We start from the raw sequence: 23,525 nt of genomic DNA, 5'->3' as shown, positions 1-23,525 counted from the left end.
CAAAATCTAAATTATTAGTGTTTCTAGTTCTAGAAAACTAAATTTTCTAGTTCTCTATCAGACTGTACGTTGTCAACAGCAGCCCCACCCTGGGACTGCTGTATAGATGAAAATTCATTCTCCGTGAATTTAACAAGCTGTACAAATGGCTCCTGAAATCCTTTCCGACTAGCCTCTGCAAACTCCTGTGCAACAGTCAGATCACCTGGCGTTCCATCAGAGGACGAAGAGCTTTCGTCAGACATATTTGTAAATTTGTTAACGCTTATAGGTACACAGCAGAATTAGATAAGTAATAATTCTTAAACATTAAATTAGACATCTTTAGAAGACGATAACAAAATGTCAGCAAGCACAAAGGTAAATAACTTGTAAAGTCGAAAATTGCTCCCGAGTAATACAGTTGATCCTGTTGTCCTTGATTGAGGAATTTGATTCAGGTGGTTAAGTCTCCCTTGGGGATTTCCCCGACCAGGAGCTGTGACTCGCAGATGACGTTTGCACAAAAGAATGTTCTTGGAATCACCAACCCTACATTTGACTCAGTTACGATTACTCTAGTAGGAGTATATCGATGGTAAATTAAAATTGCAAAATACTAAATACCTGTTCATTTCTTGTAACTAGAAAGCAGATTATCAGTTCAGCCATCTTCTTTGGTATCCATTAATACGAAACATTGCTAAGAAACTTTTAATTATCCACATATAACATACAACACTGAGCTCAGGCATGCTACTGAACTGAGGTAATCCTTCCCCATGTGCGTCTATTCCGAGGTGCCCTTGGCCCCGAGTTTGTGTTTACGGATGATAGCGCCACACCTCATCGCACTGCAGCTGTTCATATGCTTTTGGAAACTGAGGACATTGTTCGTATGGATTGACCTGCCTGTTCCGCCGATCTAAATCCCATCGAACTCAAATGGGACGCTTTGGGGAGACGCCTAGTGGCACGCCCACACCCACAAGAAATTGTTGACCAGTTGAAGATGGAGCTGACAGAGGAATGGACGATGTTACCGCAACAAGTTATCAACAACGTTGTTCTAAGTATGGACAGGCGGTGCAAAGCCTGCATCGACATTAGGGGTGGCCATATTTCCTACTGAGGACAACCTCTTCCCTTTGTTCCATCTTTGGCAGTGATGCATCTGTATCATGGCAGCTAGTGCTATGTCCCCATTTTTGAATAAAATCCCTCTGTACCGTTTTGTTTTCCTTCTTGTTTCCTTCTTCATTTCTGAACCACACGAGGTTGCTTTGGTATCCTTTTCCCACCCCAAATGAGAAGCTACAGGTGAAAACCTGACTGGTCCTTAAGTTTTGCACACCAGTATAATAATAATAATAATAATAATAATAATAATAATAAAAGGTGCCCGGTATGTCAGATGATATATGTCGACGATGCTACCTGGCCTCAGAAACGATCCAACACGTCAAGGTACAAGATGATCATCCAGACTGAGTACACTGATAGACACGACCAGGTAGCCAGGATAATACATCAGAAGCTAGCGAGGAAATACCTGAAGCAAATTCGTCAATCAAGGACAACAGGATCAACTGTATTACAAAGAACGTGTACCATACTACAAGTACGAACCCTAGGCAGTACTAGAGACCCGAACCCACAAGCTGTACTGGAATCGCGCCATAATAGCCGATAAGACCATCCCGCACAACAGACCGGACATAACCCTTGTGGACAAGATGGAAAAGACTACCTACCTGATTGACATAGCGGTGCCGACCACTAGCAATGTCCAGAAAACCCATGAGGAAAAAATTAGGAAGTACACGAACTTAAGACATGAGATCAAGGAGATGTGGCATATGCAAGAAGTATCAACCCTACCAATAATCGTGTCAACCACCGGTATGGTACGGTACCAAAGACTCTACATAACAGCCTAGCAGCAATAGGTCTCTCAGAGAACACGTACAAGGAACTCCATAAAGTCGCAATCCTGAACACCTGTAGGATAGTCAGAGATTTCCTCGACCGACAGTAACACCAGACATTACAACCACCCTGTGTACTTGGTAGCAGTACCCGTCACGGAGTGGAACCCCCCAATCAGGGAGAAATAATATAAGAGCAACAACAACAACAACAACAACAACAACAACAACAACAACAACAACAATAATAATAATAATCGTGTCAACCACCGGTATGGTGCCAAAGACTCTACATAGCAACCTTGCAGCAATAGGTCTCCCAGAGAACACTTACAAAAAACTCCAGAAAGTCGCAATCGTGAACACCTGTAGGATAGTCAGAGAGTTCCTCTACCAACAGTAACACCAGACATAACAACAACAACTACCCTTTGTACTTGGTAGCAATATCCGTAGCGAGGTGGAACCCCCAATCAGGGAGAGAAAATATAAGAGCAATAATAATAATAATGATAATAATAATAATAATAATAATAATGTCTCGTATGTTTTGCATTTGGCCTTGCAAATGTCTGCACTTCTCCCACTTATAGGGACATTTAGTCGTATGGAATATGTGGTACGGAAAGTGAGTTATGTAGGTATCAAGGGATCACATCTGTGACCTGAGAGTTTCTATGTCGATTTATTTGAATACTGGATGAAAATTTGTAAAAGAAAAACTTTACAACTAACTTATGGTCGTGAAGCTGGGAAGTCGTTCGGCTCAATAACTGCTTATCATTACCGAATGGTTCGCTAATCAAGGTTTCTAATTTATATATTTATTTATTTTTCATGATGTATTTGGAGTGTTCCATAAGCCATAGTAGAGGTTTATCGAATACTCTAAAGAGGGAAATCCGGTCACAGTGGATTTATTCATGCGTTACGTGACGCGTGCAATTGTATTTAAATCAAGTCGATGCAACGAAAGGTTGGCTGACGATATGGTTTTTGTGTACAACCTGCTATAGCGAAATTATAGTTATCTATTATTATTAGTAGTAATTATATTGCAAAGGAAGATGTCGAAGAAAATGGAAAACAGAGAACAAGTCACAGAAATACACCAAATTTCTGCAGGTGTCTCTGTGAAACGAATTTAATCAGTGGCATATTCAAGGTAACTGACGTAACGTAGTAGTGTGGTCTGGAGTAGTAATGGTATGGCGGAAAGTGCAGGATTTGCAGGTGATTACTTCGTAGACAGAGAAATTTCGTGTGGTAGGTAGTTGTGTTTTTAATAAGATTAAGATAATATCTTCCGTTAAACGTTCACGAGACACCTACATAAGTTGATACTGCAATAGCAAAGAAGTTGCGGAAGAACGTTACTATTCGAAGTTTATATAATTTGAATGAAGTTTATGAAATAACTCATTTAAATTATTTTATGAAATCAAAATAGGTTATTATTTATTTATTTTTTTTTTCTGGAGAAGTGTAGGTTGAGGCAGTAGCTACAGGTTGTGGTTTTCATGTTGGGGGAATTAGGATCATGCTACTCGAAATGCAAAAACATGCGCATTCGTTTGTAAAATTGGCGTGCAGATTATGATATGGTTTCCAGAAATTGACCGTCACATCACTTTATCAAATACCTATCGTTCAAATTGTAATCATACCTAATATTTATCTCGAACTAAAGTGGACTATTAGCCAGGTTCGGTTCGACTTGATCATAACAATCTCGGTTTTGATTTCTTGTCCCACTCGGTTTTAGTCATATTGTTGATCAGTTGGAGTCAGTTTATTTGGCATCCACTTGGAAAAAGCAAAGTATTAATGAGATATAAGAACAGCTTGTTGTAGATGTTCACATCTTTACGATGAATTAATATTTGGAAGGCTGTCCATGTCTGATAGTACGAGAAAAGACTAGGAGAAAGGAACCAATAGTGAAAACAAATGGGTCACTATTTCACTTAGATGAACGAACATTTAAACTGTTAACCTAATGCGGGGTTACCAAGTTTATTTTTTGTTTGCCATTGTGATAATGATATGTACTCTGTTCCACAGTTTTTTGATTGGGGATAAGAGGGTAGTTATTGTTAATGAACACGACATGTGATAGCTGTTTTTAGTTGTACTGTAGATGTTCTTTGCTATGAAAGAAATGAGTAGCAGTAATAGAGGCATGTGATGCAAGAAAGCAAGTGTATGAGCTTAGGTAGCATCAGCCAAAAAAAATTTACACAACCATTCCCTCTAAAAGTTTGTCCAGTTTTGAAAGTTAATAAAAAGGTAAGTTATGGTCAGTTGCCATGAAATGACAATTCACTTGTTGCATGTGCATTTTATTTTCATAAAAATTTTTCTGGAGAAAAGTAGTACCTTTTTTGTTTTATTGTGTTACATATTTTTTAGGGAATTTCTTTTGGAACTAGAATTAAAATGAAACATTACATTATAGTGGGAACTCAAGACTGCTCCTTTGTGGAAATAGAGGCATTTTCTTTATTTCATAAGAGTTCATTCAAGTTCTACCAGTTGGTGCAATGTGCATGCAGAATAAAGTTGAAATAATTTGTAAATTGATACTTTTTGACTACCTTAGGTTTTCACTCAACCCCATTCTTTGAACAAAGTATTGAGTATTGAACAAACTCCAATACAAAAAACAAAGGTTTGCTCAATGTAGTAGTAGTAATCGAGGCATGTGATGCAAGAACGCAAGCTTATGTAGCATCAGCCCAAAAAAAAAAAAAAAAAAAAAAAATCACACATCCAAGGATGTATGAAATGAATTTTGTGAAATATTGATGCAAAATACATTCAGATTACCAGCTATCTGAGCAGGATCATCAACAGTCAAACCATCGATATCAAGTGGACCAATTTGATTCATCCCCTTCTAGAGTTTATATAACTAAAGAAGTCCTTGCTGTTTTTCTTAGCATCATTTGCCAAAGATTTCTCGTAATCTGCTTTCGCTTGCCTAACTTCCTTTGTGACTTGATTACAGACTAGCTTATAACTATCATAGGCTTCTGTCGCCTGATAATTTATATGCATTCAATGCATTTTTATTCTCTGCCAAGAGTCTCATTAGTTCATCTGACATCCATTTGGGCCTAAACCTAGAACAGTATTTCTTAGTTGGATAAGAAGCCTAGTAGTTTCCAAGATTACTTCCTTGAATGCTTCCCATTTAGAATTTGCTGTTGGCAACATCATCAGTTGGTCCCACTGCATACAATTTAAAATAATATAATAAATATTTTATTTCTACAGTAAAATAATTGGGACCCATTGTATCATAAAGCTAGGAATTTTACAGCTCTTTGAAGCAGGTATCATAATGAATATCATAAAAATTTAAATAAACAGTCTTTGCAAAGCAAGCAAATGATAGTGATGTGAAGTGAAATCAAAAAGCAGACTTTTGTACAGATTTTAGTGCCACCTACAAATAAGCATCAAATTGATTTAGTTGATTTTTTCTTTAATTAATAAATTATTAGCCCCCCTCACCTAATGGTCTTTATGGCCTGCATCAGCATAGTTATGCCATTGTGTCCAACTTTTTTTTTTTTTATATAAAAATTAGTATTGATTTCACAAGTTCAGAGAATTTTATATCACAATTAAAAACAATATAAAATTTATAAAATAACTAAATACTTTCTCTAAAAGTAGTAGTACATAAAATGAGTAATTTTGTTTTTATATAAGAATAAAACTATTAATGAGTATAGCAAACATTGGTAGCTGCAAAGCATTACCCCTGCTTTTCCAAACCTCAGCATCCATTTATTGTCTGACTTATTGTATTTGTCTACAATTCTGCCCAGATGTGATAGGAGAGAATATATGCTGAAAGCCTTGTGGATTAATTCAAGACTTGAGGGAATTTTTATCATCATGGCATACATTTGTATATAGTAGGAATCTGTTTTGTACAGATGGTATTCATTTGAACCAAGGTGCTGCAAGGATTTTTGTCAGTATCATTGAAGATACACTAAGTTTTCAGGGAAACTGCTAGTTATGGGGGAGAAGGGTAATATAGATCCGTGTTTATCTGATCATATGAGTCAAAGTAATGCTTGTACTTGTCTCATGAATTTTTGTTTGTTGCCACAACAGCTGAAGATGTTCTAAGGGTAGCAATGTTTCAAATGAGAGGGAGGATAGAGCTTGGGATACAAACCTAAATAACTTCAAGGGGAGTGTCAGGGTAGTAAACTATAAAAGATTATTTAGTCTCAACTGTGTTTACAGTAATGTCAGGAGTATTGTTAATAAAATGGCTGAATTTGAACTCCTAGTTAGGACAACTAATGCTGATAAAATAAGGCTAACAGAAACATGGTGCCACCTGAAAATTGGTGGTGACGAGCTCCACTACAGTATGTATAATGTATTTAGGGAAGATAGAAGGGGTGGAGGGGTCATGCTTCTTATCAAAAGCAGCCTAACCATGAAAAGAGTTTTTGCTGAGTCTGAAGTTATGTCTGACAGTATAGAATATGCATGGTGTAATTAGTTGGAAGCAAAGGAACAATGAGAGTGGAAGTAATATACAGACCAGAAGATTGCAAAGAATATGACAAGAGTTGCATGCAGATGGAATAGCAAGCAAGCATCAGTGTCTTATTATGGGTGCTTTAATCTGCCTCAGATTGATTGGAATAAGTGGGGGGGGGAATTCACAATGGGGAGAAACTTTTTAAAATAAACTAGATCTGGGTTTTTCGAACTGTAGGTCACGAAATAAATAAAATGGGTCATGACTAACAGAAAAAATGCACAGGAATGTTTGGAATACAGCTTATAAAATAAAACTTTTCTGAAAGCAGTTAATTTTTTTTTACACTTTTTTTTTTTTATATTCTCTGGAGACCAGTTTTTCAGTTTCGAATTACATTATGTACTCGTAATGATGTGGAAGGTTTATCATAAAGAAAATGGTGTTACTTTTGTCTGTATTAAGAGTTAAATTATAAATCGAAAAAGGTATTGCATTGTACTGATAGAGCTGTTCCTTATATTGTACTTAATGCTGTATTGCTATGGGATTAACTGCTATGGGAATAGGGGAGAGAGCGGAGTTCCCAGTATGGCCCTGGAGTTCTCCGGAAAACCAGCAAAGGCACTGGCGAGATAAGGATGCTGGCCAGAGAGCATTGCTGGGCGAGATAAGGATGCTGGCCAGAGAGCATTGCTGGGGCATGGGTTTGTGTTGTATAATTTTTAAAAATTTAATTTCTACAATTTAATTCTTTACTTTTTTATTTAACTTCTTTTACTTTAATTTAACTGCTACACTTTATAGATCGCAGCACCCTAACATATAAATTGACAACAAGAAATTACCCTTGAAATGGACTGTTTTATTATTAGGAAAAAGAACAATGAAGGAACAGAAACAGCATCAAGTTCAAATGGTACATCTGAAAATGTAATTTCTACAAACACCTGATAAAAAGGTCAAATTAAATTCAAGATTCTATAATGAAGAATATTTAAAATTTGGTTTTATAAAATGGGTGGATTCATATGAAAATGACAGGCCTCAGTGTATAATCTGTAATGATATTCTTGCCAATGTGAGTTTGAAATCCTCAAAACTAAAAAGATTTGGAAAAAACAGCACCGTGGACTTGTGAATGAGCCCTTAGAATATTTTCAACAAAAGAAACAAGATTTACAGTTACCAGCACAGGTTTTTACTCGTTTTACAAGTGTTAATGAGAAAGCTTTATTGTCATCATATCTTGTTGCATATCGTATGGCAAAAGAGAAACTGCCTCACACATTTGCTGAAAAAGTTATTCTTCTGTCCTGTATGGATGTTGTGCATACTGTGTTTGATGACAAATCAGCTGAAAAATTAACAGTTGTACTTTCAGTGACGATACAGTATCACGTAGAATTAGTTCAATTACAGAACATTTAGAAGCAATGCTTATTACGTAACTGCAGTCTGGCATAGATTTTGCAATACAGCTGGACGAGAGCGCCGATATTGCAAATTATGCTACACTTTTAGTTTATGTCAGATATGAGCGGCAAGATGATTTTGTGGAGAATTTGCTAAGTTGTTTAAATTTGACTTCATATACAACTGGCTCAGATATATTTGCTAAATTAGAAAAGTCTCTTGTTGAGCAGTATAAATTAAACTTAAAAAACTGCAAGGGAATTACAAGTGGAGCGGCAAATATGACCGGAAAACATAGTGGAGTTATTAAAAGATTTTGAGGCAACTGATAACAGCGCTATGTGGAATTGCTGTTTTATACATCGACAAGTTTGGTATCAAAGGGAATTTCGATGAATCTTAATGATGTATTAAAAAAAAGTTAAGATTGTGAATTTCATCAAAGGAAACTCATTAAATAGTAGAATATTTAAAATATTCTGTTCAGAGATTGGAGCCGAACATAGCCACTATCACACAGAAGTTCGTTGGGTGTCACGAGGTGAGTACTTAGAAGGGTGTATGAACTCAGAAATAAGATTCATATCTTTTTAGTGGAAAGAAACAATCACTTGGCACAACTTTTTGAGGATGATATTTGCGTTATCAAATTGGCTTACTTAACTGACATTTTGATATTCTTAATGAGTTGAACTTAACTTCAAGGAAAGAATGGTAATATATTCCAACATATTGAATATATTGAAAGGGTCTAGAAGATGTTAAGGTTACAGCAAACAAGACTTTAAAGTCATTGACCTACCTATTATATGTTTCCAATATTGTTACAACAAACGGAGGAGAAAATCGTCAATGAAGATATTTTAAGGAGATTAAAACTAGAGATATTGTCACATTTCACTTCTGTCTCAGAGTTTTAATTATTTTCCAGGGAGATTTTTTATCCAAAGAAAAGCCTTTGGATAAAAAAATCCATTTACTTTTCAAAGTCCTGAGTCAATAATCGAGTTGAACTTGATACCAGAAGAGAAGACTGAATTGCTGCATCTTAGTAGTTCATTTACACAGAATGATCTTGAGAAATTAAGTTTGTCATCATTTTGCATTAAGGTTAAAGGAGAATTTCCACTTTTAAGTAAAAAAGCTATTTTGGTACTATTACCTTTTACGACTACTTATTTGTGGGAACTAGGATTTTCAACACTAACTCAATTAAAAACGAAAGAAAGAAACAGGCTCAACGCTGCACCAGATATGAATGTAGCATTGTCTTCTTGCATTCCCAAGGGGAATCAACTACTTATGAACAATCAAGCACATCCATCTAATTAAATAAAAACCTATATGTATATTGGTTTTTATATTACTGTGCAGTGCATTTTTGTTAATTTTACAATTTCTCGTTAAAATATTTTATTTATTTTTACTTTTTCCTAATGTTAATAAATTTATTTCTTCATAAAAATGTATATATGCAATTATATATATGTACCACCCATAACAAATATGTAGCATTGGTCAGTAATGAATAAACGAACATAATAACTCACACAAAGTTTGTCTCTAATTTATCACACGTGTACTGGGTCACAATACAAAGTGTGGTTCCTACAGTTGGTCGCAGGCGCCTCCGTAGCCGGGTGGGAAGGAGCAGCAGTACTAGCACACACTTCTTGATTAGACTGGGGTTTGAGCCCATCACCACCAAATACGGAGGATGCGGAAAGGTCAGGGAATGACCACCGCATATTCCCGGAGCAATATGGCCTTAGTTGCTAATGCTCCTAAAAACCAAATAACAACAGTTGGTTGCAGTCAGAACAGTTTGAAAAACGCTGAACTAGATTATTATTATTTGTACCAGCATGTTAGAGAAAGTATTAGGGGAAAGGATATTCTTGACTGCATCATTACTAAAGAATCAGATGACATCACAAGGCTTAAAGTATAGGAACCATTGTTAGGAAATGATCATGCAATTGTCAGTTGGAAGACGAAGAAAGATGATAAATTTCCTGTTTATACTCCGGCACGACAACCAAGTCAGTAGAATTTACGATAAATTGTCAATACAAATATTTATCGTATTTAGTAGTCCCGGGCTTGAACCCCGGTCTACTCAAGGAATGCATGCTATGCACTCTTGCTCCTAACCACTGGGCTACGTCAGGCCTGATGTTGCAGTAGTTAAAAGTGTAGGCAGGAAGAAGGAATTTCTTCCTGCCTACACCTTTAGAAGAAGAAGGGACTTTGACAGTTTAAGACATCACAACAATGAACTGGGTGGATTGCTGAGAGATGGCAAATATATTTGAATTATGGAATACTTTTAAAGCAAAAATCACAAAGCCATGAACACATACATACCTTTTAAGAAAATATTGCAGGAGGAGGATGATGCAGAGCTGGCTGGTCAAATAGAGCAGAAAAAGATAGCTGAGAGATGACCCAACTGAGGTTTATATAAGGCTCTGAGAGGGATTAGTAAAATGAATGAAGGTGGAATTATCACTATTCTAAATTCTAGAACTAGTGATCATATATTTTAAAAAATGGGTTTGAGGTTTAGAAAGATTGTAGAAAGTTTTTTTCTTTTAGCTAGTGAGTCTTTGATACAAGTTGCCCTTACAGGTAGTTGAAGCTGGCAGTTTGAATAAATTGGCAGCCTCAACTACTGGATACTTACCTGTGTGAAGAGGGAAGCATATAATTTATGTTTTTATTTACTTGGCTGTTTTTTTTTTTTTTTTTGTGCCAATAAAGCCTGTGGTTTCTTTGCACTATATGAGAGGTTCTCAATGGGGCAAAAAAATCATGGGTATTACAATGGTTTGTGGCCCTCCAAAGTTCAACCATACCCGATGAAATCTTATTCCTTAATTTCTCTCATTGGGTTTTCTTTTCCCCTTAGACAACTCATTTTTAATTTATAGTTATATTATATTAGGAGTGAGTGAGAAATTTTGATAAAAGGAAGATAGTGGCATGATTTAATTAAACCGCCTTTGCTTTTCATAGGCATTAAATGCTTAAGTGCTTTCAGAGTTAGTCTCTGCAATCCTTGGTGATTGTGCCTTTCTGACAGCTGCAACCTTTGTGATGGCAAGGTAGGCGTGGTTTATTTATTTATTCTTTTGTTTCATTAGTCAATATATGAGACATGGATGGAATGAGGAAATGTTTGTCTATTGTTTCTACTTTCTAAGCAACGATTAGTATTGATTTGTTTCCTTGTGGAAGTTTATTTTTGATCCACTGCTTTTGTGAGTGACATGGGTTATAATAGTTATTTTATTATTTAATTCTTTGTAGTTATTCAACTCAACCCCAGGGTATGGGGTTTGAGTTGTATGGCCAAGCCCATACATCTGGTATGGGCTTAGCACACCCAGGGTCCTGAGCTGGATATCATCATTCTTCTCTTTCTTGGTGATTTCCTTCGCTCTCGCTCGGAGTAATTCAGAAAATTTTTTTTTTTTTTGGCCGGTGCAGCATAAGCCTCAGGTTTCCTTGCACAATATGGCTAATAATAATAATAAACCCATCAACAATCATGTCAATTGCTGTAAAGAAAGTCTCGACAGTATCACTTCAACTGCAAGGGAAATTAATTACAGTGATAGACTGCAAATGCTTATTAAAAGCCTTCACTGAAATACTTGAAAGCGATTTAATGAGAAAACAATTTCATGGTAGGCAAGAGTTAGCCGAAATCAATGAATCTCTCACTGAGAATGATTTTAAGATTATTGATTATTTGTGCTCTTTAAAAGGTGAAATGAAAAATATTTTTATTTTTTCAGATTTATTTTCTTTTTAAGTGAAGCAATGGATGGTAGATCCAATTGGATGTGATGCCAGGTCTGGTCTGCTAGTGAAGAAATTTAAGAACTCATTGAATTAAACTGTAACGAAGAATGCAAGTATAAATTCGAAAAAGGTGGAATGGCTGAGTTGTGAGGATCAAAAATCATTAAACATTCTTTATTCAAAAATGTGATCTGAAATGGCTAAAGTGCTGTTTCCCAACGTCTTATTTGGTTGAAAGTGGTTTCAATTCAGTAAATAAAATATTAACAAAGGAAACAAATAGAATTTATATACACTGGTGTATATAAATTGAGGTAAATTCCTCTTATTATTTTACAAATACACTGGTGTGAAAGTGCATCACCCCTTAAAATTGTAATTGTCGTCCGAATAACAAGTATATGGCAATATTTCTTACAGATTGTATAAGATAAGATTGACACGCATAGGTGATGACGTAATATTGCATCAGCTGTTACTTTCAGCTATATAAGCATGCTCTGCAAGAGTTGCAATCATTCCTTGCTTGTCAGGATGGCAGTTGCATTATGTACAGTTGATGCCATGAAGAAAGAATGCTATCGTTGCTTTACGTGAGGATGTTCTTCCCGTAATATTGCTTATAGAGTGTCTTGTAATCAGTCAACAGTGAGTAGATTTCTTTCCAAACTCAAGAATACTGGTTCTGCTGAAAAAAGGAACCGGACTCAAACGAGTCTATGCCAAAATGGACCACCTTTTGAAGCGCTTATGCCTTAAAAACCATGAAGCTTCTTTGTCTGAGCTGAAAAGAGAATGGGAAGAACATACACTAGTGGTAGCAAGTGCAGTAACAGTCAGAAGATGCCTCTTCAAAAATGGACTTGTAGCCCATTGTCATAAAAAGCCCTTCCTCACACAAAAAATGAAAAAGGCCCGATTAGTCAAATGGACCCCCAAGCAGTGGAAGTCAGTTAATTTCATGGCTGAGAAGAAATTCAACCTGCATGGCGCTGATGAGAGACAAACGATTCGCCGTAGATGTGGTGAAGAATACCATCAAGACTGTATGGTGTCTTCCCTACCTGCCAAATGATATGGGGGTGCATTTCATATCGCGGAGTAGGTCACCTGCAGTTTATAAAAGGGTCCTTAAATGCCACTGGATACCTGGCTATATTGGAAGGCAAATTGCTGCCAACCATTAGAGACCATTTCACCCTGTCAAGTAACTGCATCTTTCAGGATGACTCTGCTCCTTGTCATCGGGTGAAAAGTGTAAGTAGGCACTTCTGTAGTTACTTTAGTTTCATTTCTGCATTAGAGGTTCGACAGTAATGTGTTTACATTAGTTACAGGTGAAAAAATGGTTTGAAGAACACGGTCCAGTACAACTCTTAACTGGCCAGGAAACAGCCTGGACCTGAATCTTATAGAGAACTGTTGGCATTGTGTGGCATCTGCAGTTGCCAGAAAGAAACCAAAGACCCTTTGTGAACTTCAGGAAGCCATAATTTGTGTTTGGAACCAAGAACTATCAGTTGATTATCTTCAGAAATTGATCTTGTCAATGCCTCAACGGTGTGCTGCTGTCATCAGGGCCAGAGGCAGTTCAACTAAATATTAGTTTTCACCTGGTGAAAGTTTCATTTTGTTTTCCATTTAAAATGATAAACAAACTAAAGAAATTGAGGGCTTCTGATAACATTTCATCCATAATTGTCGTGTTTACCAAAACCATTGTATAACGTTTGCAAATGCTCATTTTAGAATATTTTGAGAGCACCTGTCAAATATTACTTAGCTTTGCCTTAACTATTAATAAATATCTTTTCTTTGTATTTCTATTTGTGATGCTAGTCATACCATTGTGAAAAAGAGTTAGAAATGTGAAATTCCTAGGTGATGCACTTTCTTTGAAACCAGTGCATGTTCAAGAGGAGACATTATAATTAAACTTTATTATCAAAGTGATCAATGAAATTTTAGCTAAGAAGCGTCAAGCTCAGGGATCCCATTGAATAGAAAGAGTAAGTATGAAGTATTTTCTTGTTTAAAATTTCATGGGGGTGATTAGGAAAAAAAATTGTCTAAAAAAGCCCCTTAGTGGGTAATAATTAAAAAAAGGTTGAGAAACACTGCACTATATGGTGAATACTATTACAGTCAAATCTGCTATAATGTGAATTTGCTCCAACATGACTGATAATATTTGCATTGGCTCATGTGTGATTTCATCTGCGATAACACCAGGCGAATGAAAACTCAGCACCAAGCTGAATAGTGACCTACGCAGCAATACATACAAGTTTACGAAAATTAAAAAATGTCAAATGTGTGAGAGCTATATTTCCCATTTACTGTAGTTGTATTTGTTGGAGACTTCATTTGCTGTATTCACACGATAACACGTTTTCAGAGCTCACATTTTTCTATTTGAACAGAAATTTCGTAAGACGGGATAGTGTGAGTGGAGGAGCACATTTCTGGAGGTCAATACCATAAAACAATTTGCAGTTCCCAGTTTATTTGGCTTTTCTGTTAGTGCAATCTAATTATAAACGGGTAGTAAACTATCTTACTGCATTTGCGATAATACTGATAGCTGGAATTGTATGGGTTTTCCGGTATGTTATTGTGGTGAAATGTTTCCCCTTCCAGGAAATCTTCAATCATGTAAAAAACATAAATTTTCAGAATCTTCTCTTCATTCCTATTTTTAAGCTTCGTAAACTTGTCTCATTGTGCAATTTGTTTGTCCCGTGTTTGTCGTTATTGATTGCTTATCTTTTTTACTGTTTAAAAAAAAAAAAAAAGTCAGTGAAGAAATATCAGTCAAGAAAAACATATCTTGTCAAGGTAAAGTGCTATATTTACTCTAATATTTATTTATATTAGAAATTTAAGATGTTTAAACCTATGTTAGCAATTTTATTGGGTTTCTAACTTTTTTTATTTACCAACTGAACATTTTTTTTTTTTTTTTTTTTTTTTTTTTTTTTTTTTAGTGCTCTACCCCTATTCCTATTTTTCCCATAAGCCCCGTTGTTTTTAATTTTACAGTTATGGTATTTGAAATACCATAACTCTGATATTTTTAGGAACACATGTACTGCGTTATAGCAGAACTGACAGTACTTCAAATTCGCAGAACCAATTTCTGTTTCTTTATCTTCTTTTTTTGGAGCAATCCTTCTTTATCTGTATTTCCTGAACATTACAATCTACAGAAAATCAAGTGTAATGTCAGCAAGTTTCTTCATGTTCTCAACCTTCAACCCCTGGTTGGGGGAAGGGAAAAAGAGAGAGAGAGAGAGAGAGAGGAGGGGATACTGTGCCGTATGTATTAGGTCTATAAATTGTGCGTGTTCTCTGTGGTCAATTTGACTGTTTGCTGGATGAAAAATCTGATTTTTCTGGGATAAAAAGTTATGCTACCTTGTCCTTGAGGTTGTCACAGACATTCTCTCAGATATGCCAGACAAGCTCTACTTGTTACCGGAGAGTCTAAAACGCTGATGGAACTGATATTCGGGTGACATTCAAGTCAAGTGGACCCAATTTCAGCGAAGTCTGGACAGTCTGCAACAGCCAAATTCTCTGCTTGCACCTTCACAATGGTGGGACTGTTAGTAATCCTGGGTATAACCTCATGCACAACCACACTGTGGGTGACCACTCAGGTGTTAACCAACGTAAGCAGGGGTCGAGAGACACACCACATGGAGGAATGCTGCCCTCTGTTACCAGGCATTACTAGGTGGTAGATAACTCATCAACTGGTGCAATACCACCACTTTGCTTATTGGAGGCTTGAAGTGCCAATGTTTAGTCTCCAGAGCTAAGTTATGGTCAACCCTTCCCCCATCTCTTCCATCATGCAGTATGACTGACTTTTGAGGTTATGATGAACGTCATGGCGAGATCCAATCTTCCTTACATTTCGAGGGTACAGCTTTAAAACTGTTTGCAGGCCGGCTGCTAGTTAATACACTGGACCAAACCTATTGATAACCTTTAGGAGGCTTCTGGATCAGCTAGTGTATAATCTTATGGTTGTAGTTGAAGAAGGCTGCACCCATTGGAAAGAAACAGTTTTGAAAGAAAATTATGGAGGACTACGAGCCCAAAGACATAATCAAAGTTGATGAAACAGGTCTATTTTTAAAAGTTTGCCGAAAAAGACACTGATTTTTTTAAAGGTGGTAAAAATTGTAAGCAGAGAATTAGTCTTGGTTGGTGCAAATATGGCTGGTAATGAAAAACTGAAATTTATGGTAATAGGCAAAAGTAAACAACCCCGATGTTTGAAAGCAGTAAAATCATTAGAGTTGGACTACAACAATAACAAAAATGTTTGGATGACAAGTGAAATTTTTGAGCAGTGGAGTTTAAATATCGATAGAAAGATGACGAAAGAAAACAAAAATCTTGTTGATTGTCGACAACTGCCCTGCCCATCTTCACTTTGTAATTTTGAAACTTACAAGGGTGAAGCTTGTTTTCTTCCCGCATCGTCTAAACTGCAGCCAAGGATTCGAAAATACACTACCAAATGTGTATACTGAAGAATGTTGTACTGGGAATGGAAAGCAACCAACCTATAGATTCTGTTATATATTTGTGGATGTGCATATCAGAGTTGGAGGAAGTGCTGAGTCAAGATGTGACGGAAACAACGATTAAGAATTGTTTCGCAAAAGCAGGTTTTGCTGAAATGCTAATTAATAGCGATGGGACTACAAGACATTGGTTGAACAATCTTGGGAAGTTCCAAGTGAGGTTTGATCAGTGGAGAATTGGTTCTTGATGAATTTTTAGGAGTTTATAATAATGTTATGGGAGCTGAATATCCGAGTGACACCAACATTTTGGAGCATATTTAAACAACTAGTGACAATATCGATGAGGAGTTGGCTGAAAATGGGGGCAACAAAGGGCAATAGCAATATTAAACCTTCGAAACAAGAAATGTTGGCAGAATTTGAAACTCTGCGTTGAGGCCTCCAGTGGGAAGTAAATGTAACAGAAAATATATTTGAGTGTTAAAACAAATGCGAACATTTTTATGAACGGTGTACATTACAAACCAGTGTACAACAAAAAAAAATACCAAATATTTTATGACATAATTCTTAAGTGTACTATTATATTGTGCACATCATGCAAGTAGCCCTCTCTTAATATGCATGTATTAATAAATTAATTGTTTTAAAATATTATAAAATTTATTCCCACTTATTTTTGATTTATTTCCCATCTTTTACTATATTTCTGACTTTACAGTATTTTTCATTGTTGAAAAGGTTATATTTCTGTAAGGGAACAACTGATTTCATTATATGGAAGTGTGTGTATCAAAACATGTTCATGCAAATCATAAAAAAAGTCTTCAACTGCCTTCCTTGACCACCTGGTTTTATGTTGCATGATTGATATATGATTGTATTTTAAATCCTCTCTCCTTAGCTTTAAATAATTTCTGGATTTCTGTTCCCCAGCGACATTTGAAGGTATTCAACTCTATTTTCCAGACCATAATTGTTACAAATTATTTTGAACAACATGTTCTAGTTCTCATCATTAACTGCCTTTTGATCCAGTGGTAATATCACATTGTCTCACAGACTCTGCTGGAAAATACTTATCTGTAGTGACTCACTCATTGGGTATTAATAGTTGTTACTTCTCTACCTTGTATGTTTTTTTTTTTTTTTTTTTGGCTGATGCTATATAAGCATGCTTTCTTGCATGCTTATATAGCATCAGCCAAAAAAAAAAAAAAAAAAAAAACACTTCCATTTCACCCATCCATTCGTTCCAAAGGTTTGTCCAGTTCCTTGAATTTATTTGAGCTAACAGCTTCCACAATGGCAGATGGAAGTTTTGTTCCAGCAATCAACCACTCCCTGGCTATAGCAAAATTTTTGCACATCTGTTCTGCAACTGTCTTTCTTCAGTTTGAATTTGTTCCCGCCCCCCTCAAATGCATAATATGAGCAAGAGGAAGAAACCCATCAGCATTGAGCTTGCTCAAATCATTCAAAGCCTTATACACCTCAGTTAGATCACCTCGCAGGTGCCTGGTCACCAGACACTGCAATTTGCAGAACTTAAGCTCTTTCTTGGTAAGAGAACCCCCTTTGTTCCCTTCAGCAATCTTGTTACCCTTCTTTGTACTTGTTCCAGCAGCCCTACGGTCTTCCTAAAGCAAAGCCTCCAGACCTGTATGCAGTACTCAAGGTGTGGCCTGACAATTGCCTTATACAAGGGGATAATCACCTCCTTTCCCTGTAAGGAGGTGATTATCCAAATTCTTGTATATCATTGACAAAACCCCATGAGCTGCTCTGGTTGCCTGTCTGCATTGCTCAGAAGACTGCACAGTTACCCCCCCCCCCCAAGGTCTTTTTTGTTCTCTACTACCCTGAGTGTAGTACCACACAGTTGGTCTGTTACCGTGGGTGTGGCTGCTACCTATATGCACTACTTTGCATTTGTCAATGTTAAACTTCGGTTGCCACTTCTCAGCCCTTGCTTAACTTTTCTAGATGTTGCTGTGGCATATCATTGGGGCTTAGAGGGGACAGGCGTTCTGTCTAAAACACGGATGGATCCAATATCTTTCTATTTCAGAAGATTTAGGATTAGTCCGGCTAGCCTACCTCCCTAAAAATCCACTCATACACACTCGGTGGCAATGAACGTGTAGAGTGGTTCTCTTCAAGACGCCTGGTCAGCATGAAGAGGAAAAGACCAAACCTTCTAGCACATGACAGCAAGACAAAACAAATGGCCCCTCAGTCCCCAGCAGCATTCACTCCCCCTTACGGCAGCGAGAGGATCACGGTGGAAGCAGAGGGTGGTAAGAATTTCTAGGCACAACCAGGCTGCCATGCACGGAAACTGAACTTGGCCTGTTACAATTTAAGATCGCTCATCGGTGAAGACAGGAAATTAGATATGGAAAAGGAATTAGAAAATGTGAATTGGAATATCATCGGTTTGGCTGAAACAAGAAGAAGAAATGAATCACTTAAGTTTATCAAGTGGAAATCTGCTGTACACCAATGGAAACAGTGAAAGGAGCGAAGGTGGAGTTTGCTTTCTGGTCCATAAAGATATAAAAAACAACGTTTTGGAATTCAAAAGGACATCAAGGGTGTCGAGACTACTACTCAGGATTTCTAAGAGGTACAATCTAAAGGTGATAATGATTTATGCACCAACATCAAGCCATGATGATGAAGAGGTTGAAGTAATGTACACAGAAATTGAGTCTCCTAGACGAGCAGAAAACCCACTACACTATCATTATGGGGGGACTTCAGTGCTAAGGTTGGAAAGAGACAAAACAGTGCAGAAAGGGGAACTATAGGAAATTTTGGAATTGGTGAAAGAGTTGAAAGACATGGAATTTGCAGAATCTCGAGGATTGTCAGCAATGAACCCTTTTTTTTCAAGAAAAGGGTGAACAGAAAGTGCACATGTAAGAGCCCAAATGGATTAACAACTAATGAGATAGACTTCATCTGCACTAACAGAAGATATATCGTGAATGATGTTACCACCCTGAACAATGTAAGTGATCACAGAATGGCAAGGTGCACACTTGATGTAGATGTAAGAAAAGAAAGGAAAAAATTGACTCAAGTAAATAATACAGTCAGTCCTCGTATAGCACGAAAATTGTGTTCCTAGAAACCCTCGTGCAATATAAAAAACAGGCCCTATGGGAAAAATAGGGTTAGGTGCCGACCACTCAAGATTGAACACATTTGTGACCAAAAAATTACCAAACACAAATAATTGCAATAAAATATGTTACGTATTTTATTACAACTATTACATAATAAAATATTGCTAATGCTTTTGCTCCTATCATAAGCAGACTTGTTTTTTGTTTGATTTTCTATCCAAACAGATGACAGCCGTTCCATTTCTTCCAATTCTTTGTGTCTTGATCTAATGGATTTTAATTACAGTTAGAGTTGTTCCTGCAACAAAAGTTGTTTTTATTTTCTCTGCATTCTTTCTAATTCTCGACGTTGCCTCATTTATGCCTGTATCACATGGTCTTTCATTTCGCTCAAAGTGTTTCACAATTTCATATTTTTTTTTTTCTCTATTGACAGAAGCGGATTGGCCATAAACCTTACTGGTTTATGGCCAATCCCTGAGGCTGGTGTGATTCTGGCCATAAACACTAGTGCGAGGCCACTACAAATTTTCCCAGGTAAGAATTTTTGACCTAGTCTTCCTCTGTTTATTGATATTGCTTTCCTTTTTCTCTCTGAATCTGTAGTGACTTCACCAGGAAGTTTCCTTTTTACACCTTCTAAATATTTTGCTCATTTTTAGGGAATAAAGCAGAATTACAAAATGAGGAGGCACGCTTGATACACATAAACAAAGCTGCATGCGTGTAGCAACTGAATAAACAATACCTTAAAGGCAAAGACACTATTAACACCTCACTAACTCACATTTTACTAAAGAACATTTCTGGAGGTAACTACCATAAAACAATAAAAACAATTTCCAGTTGCATTTCTGCTAGTAGAATCTGTTAAACTGGCAGTAAACTCGATCTAATTGCATTTACGATAATACCGATAGCTGGAATTGTGGGTTTTTACATTATTATGGTGAAATGTGTTTCCCCTTCACTGATATAAAAAACAAATACATTTTCAGAATCTTCTCTTCATTCCTATCGTGTTACGTTCAGTTTGGGGTGATTCGGCGTTCAAATTCGCTTATGCACAAAGGTGAATTGTGTATAAGTGAATTTGGTTTGTGTTATATATGATATCGTTCCCCTGTTTATAAATCATGATCGAATTCGTGTAGTTTAAACACATGTTATACGAGGACTGACTGTACAAAGGTTTTGAGATAACAGAAGAGGAGAAAAAGCAGTATGTACTTGAACTTCAGAACAAGTTTGAGCTTCTGCAGACTGCTCAGGACCAAGATATCGATGACGAATATTACAACTTTCTCAGTGTTATAAAACCCAAGAAAGCTATACTTAAAGAAATCCAAAGACGAAAAAATTAGTCAAAAAACACTTGTCATAATGAACCAAAGATGATAAATGAAGGGCATGATAAACACTGACAAGGAGAAAGATTTAACACATGAAAAGTAGAACAAGCATTAAGGGAAAACAAATGATTTAAATCAGCAGCTGTAGATCGGACTAGCCAGGTTGGTAAAGTGCCTGCCTGGCAACACAAAAGGTATGAGGTATATTGAGGGTCTAGCGGCTCCTGGGATTTCTCCCATCTCCGCGAATGTTCTATGTATCGGTGACAGTACCCTGTCAAAGCCAGAGATTTAGAAGTGTGTGGGTCATGAGTAGTGTTATATGTTGTGCCCATTGTTTATCCGGCTTATTGGCCGCCAGGCCCCTAATGGGACCAGACGTTGTCCATACCTCGGCACGTGGAGGCTAGCCGGGTGTTACCATTGAGTCAATTGTACTCTGGCTGGTCCTGCCACTTACTTTCCTGGGATTTTAGTGGCTAGGACCTAAAATAAAATTGGAACGACCGTGGTTGGTTTTAAATCACTTACATTAAAGCACTAATATGGGGTTGACGCTGAAAGCCTGTTTCTGAAGTGCCTAAAAGGTTGGGCAAAATTTTTTGGTGTATTTAAATTTGGACGTATAGGGCTATACGCTGTGCAAGAAAAAGTGCTGGGAGGGGAGAATGAAGGCTGGTGGGTGAAATAGGAAGAAGAGGGTCGATAGGGTAGGTGACCCCCAATTTTTCAGTGAGGCATGCCCATGCCCCACCAGAGGGAATAAATGGTGTGGCAGGGAAGAGAGGCGACAGCAAGCCGTCACCTCCCACCCCTGCCGGGTGTGGGAGTAAAAGAATTGCACTGCACAAGAGTGCAGAGCATAGAGCCAATATGGCTCCGTTGAAGCAGCAACTTGGAGTTCTCTATCTTCGTTGGTCTTCTCTGTCATTGGTAGCCATATTTTTCCTCAGCTATGAACACTGGTCAGGTCCATTGTTGGTCTGTTAGCTATGGCTGTGGTTCTCTTCATCATGGGAAGATCCGCAGCTCCATGGGGTTATTCTTGCGATCGCTGGTTTTAGATGATTAGTAGTAAGCAGGTTCCTGGGCGAGGTTCTCCTTGAGTCCTCTCCATGCATGTTCTGTGTTTTTTTTTTTTTTTACCTTCTGTAGATGGCTATCAATGTTTTACGCCTACCAAATAGTTTTTGGGCATATTCCTTTAGCTCCCTGTATTCCTCAAGTGAGTCCAATAGATGTGATTCCAAGTTCTTGGGGAGGTAGTGTATTGCAGTGATCAGTCTGCACCTGAGGTCCTCATAATGGGTGCAATCATACATAATGTGCTCCCAGCACTCGAGCTCCCCACAGGCACATCTCGGATCCACCTCAATCCCCAGCGCTGCCAGCTTAGCTGTAAATGCCCCGTGACCAGTCAATAAATAGTCAACACAAAAGGTTGTGGGTTCGAATCCCGCCTCGGGCTTGGATCAGATTAAAATGCAAAAACTTTGGTAGGTGCATTATGGCCACAGAAGCAGATGCGCCAACAACTAACAAAACAAAAAAAACAGCAGCCGTGAGCAGTAATACAGAAAGACAAATTATACCGAAACTGAAGAATAGTGATGGTATACTTATAAATAGCAGAGAAGGCATAATTCAAATAGCAGAAGCATACTATAGAGAATTATACAAGGAACAAGGAAATGATGCCAGCAGTGGGGAAGATGGATTGCAAATTAGTAACACATACGACATATCTAATATCCTTCCTGATGAGGTAGAACATGCGTTGAAGAAAATGAAGAATCAGATCTCCAGGGGAAGATGAAGTTACCCTAAAGTTTTTAAAATTGGGAGGAAGAGACATAACACAAACTGGCATGACTCTTTACAAAATGCATTAGAAAAGGTGTTATGCCTAAGGAGTGGAATAATGCAATCATAGTTTTGCTGTTTAAGAAAGGAAATAAATTGGAAATTATAGACCAATTAGCTTGTTATCCCATATCTACAAGTTGTTCACAAGTGTCACTACTAACAGATTAGAAAGAATATTTGATGAGAATGAACTAAAAGAGCAAGCTGGCTTTAGGACATGATTCTCAACTATGGATCACCTTCACGTAATATCACAGCTAATGGAGAAAGCAAATGAATATAAAACACCATTATGCCTGGCATTTGTGGATTATAAAAAGCCATTTGACTCCATACAACATAAGGCAATGTTTCGGGCACTAGAAAGACAAGGAATAAATAACCCATAGATTATGAATTTGCGAAAATATATGAGAATGCTACCTCCTTTATTAGACTAGACAAAGACAGTAGCAAATTTAAAATTGAGATAGGAGTTCAAGTAGACCCAGTATCTCCAAGTTGTTTACTGCTGCCCTTGAGGAAGCTTTCAGATTAGACTGGTTGCATAAAGGAGTTAATTTGAATGGAGAGTACCTAAACCATTTACGATTTGCAGATGACATTGTGGTCATAAGCCACGACCTCAAAGAGTTAGTGGAATATCTTAATCAGTTATGCAGAGTTAGTAAGGATTTTGGACTAAAGACGAATATGGCTAAAACAAAAGTAATGATGAACAAGTATGCCACAGAAAGGGATATAATGATTGAAGGAACAGTAATTGAAAAGGTGGAGTCATATACTTATCTGGGACGAGTCATTAGCTATAATAATGATAAATGGCTGGAAGTTAAGAGAAGAATAAATTTTGAATGGATAGCATTCAGAAAATATAGTCACATACTGAGGAGCAATATCCCAATTTGTCTGAAACGTAAAATAATGAACCAATGTATACTCCCCATCATGACTTATTGAAGTGAAACTTGGGCTCTCAC

At 37.2% G+C, this 23,525-nt stretch overlaps 1 protein-coding gene across 1 annotated transcript in view; it reads left to right on the top strand.

Moving 5' to 3' along the window:
* Window positions 1-2,879: 2,879 nt before the first annotated feature.
* atl (atlastin GTPase) overlaps window positions 2,880-23,525 on the top strand; it is a 346,856-nt gene continuing 326,210 nt past the window's right edge. The window contains exon 1 of the mRNA XM_090369474.1: window positions 2,880-3,173. Within this exon, the coding sequence (XP_090225600.1) occupies window positions 3,116-3,173 (58 nt within the window). The 5' untranslated portion in view covers window positions 2,880-3,115. The remainder of the gene's footprint in view (window positions 3,174-23,525) is intronic.

Source organism: Mastigoproctus giganteus, chromosome 3 (genome assembly GCF_048544385.1).
Source record: "Mastigoproctus giganteus isolate SK-2022 chromosome 3, ASM4854438v1, whole genome shotgun sequence".
In the NCBI taxonomy this organism is placed as follows: domain Eukaryota; kingdom Metazoa; phylum Arthropoda; class Arachnida; order Uropygi; family Thelyphonidae; genus Mastigoproctus; species Mastigoproctus giganteus.
The sequence above is the reverse complement of the archived record's forward strand: the minus strand, read 5'-3'. Positions and strand labels throughout refer to the sequence as shown.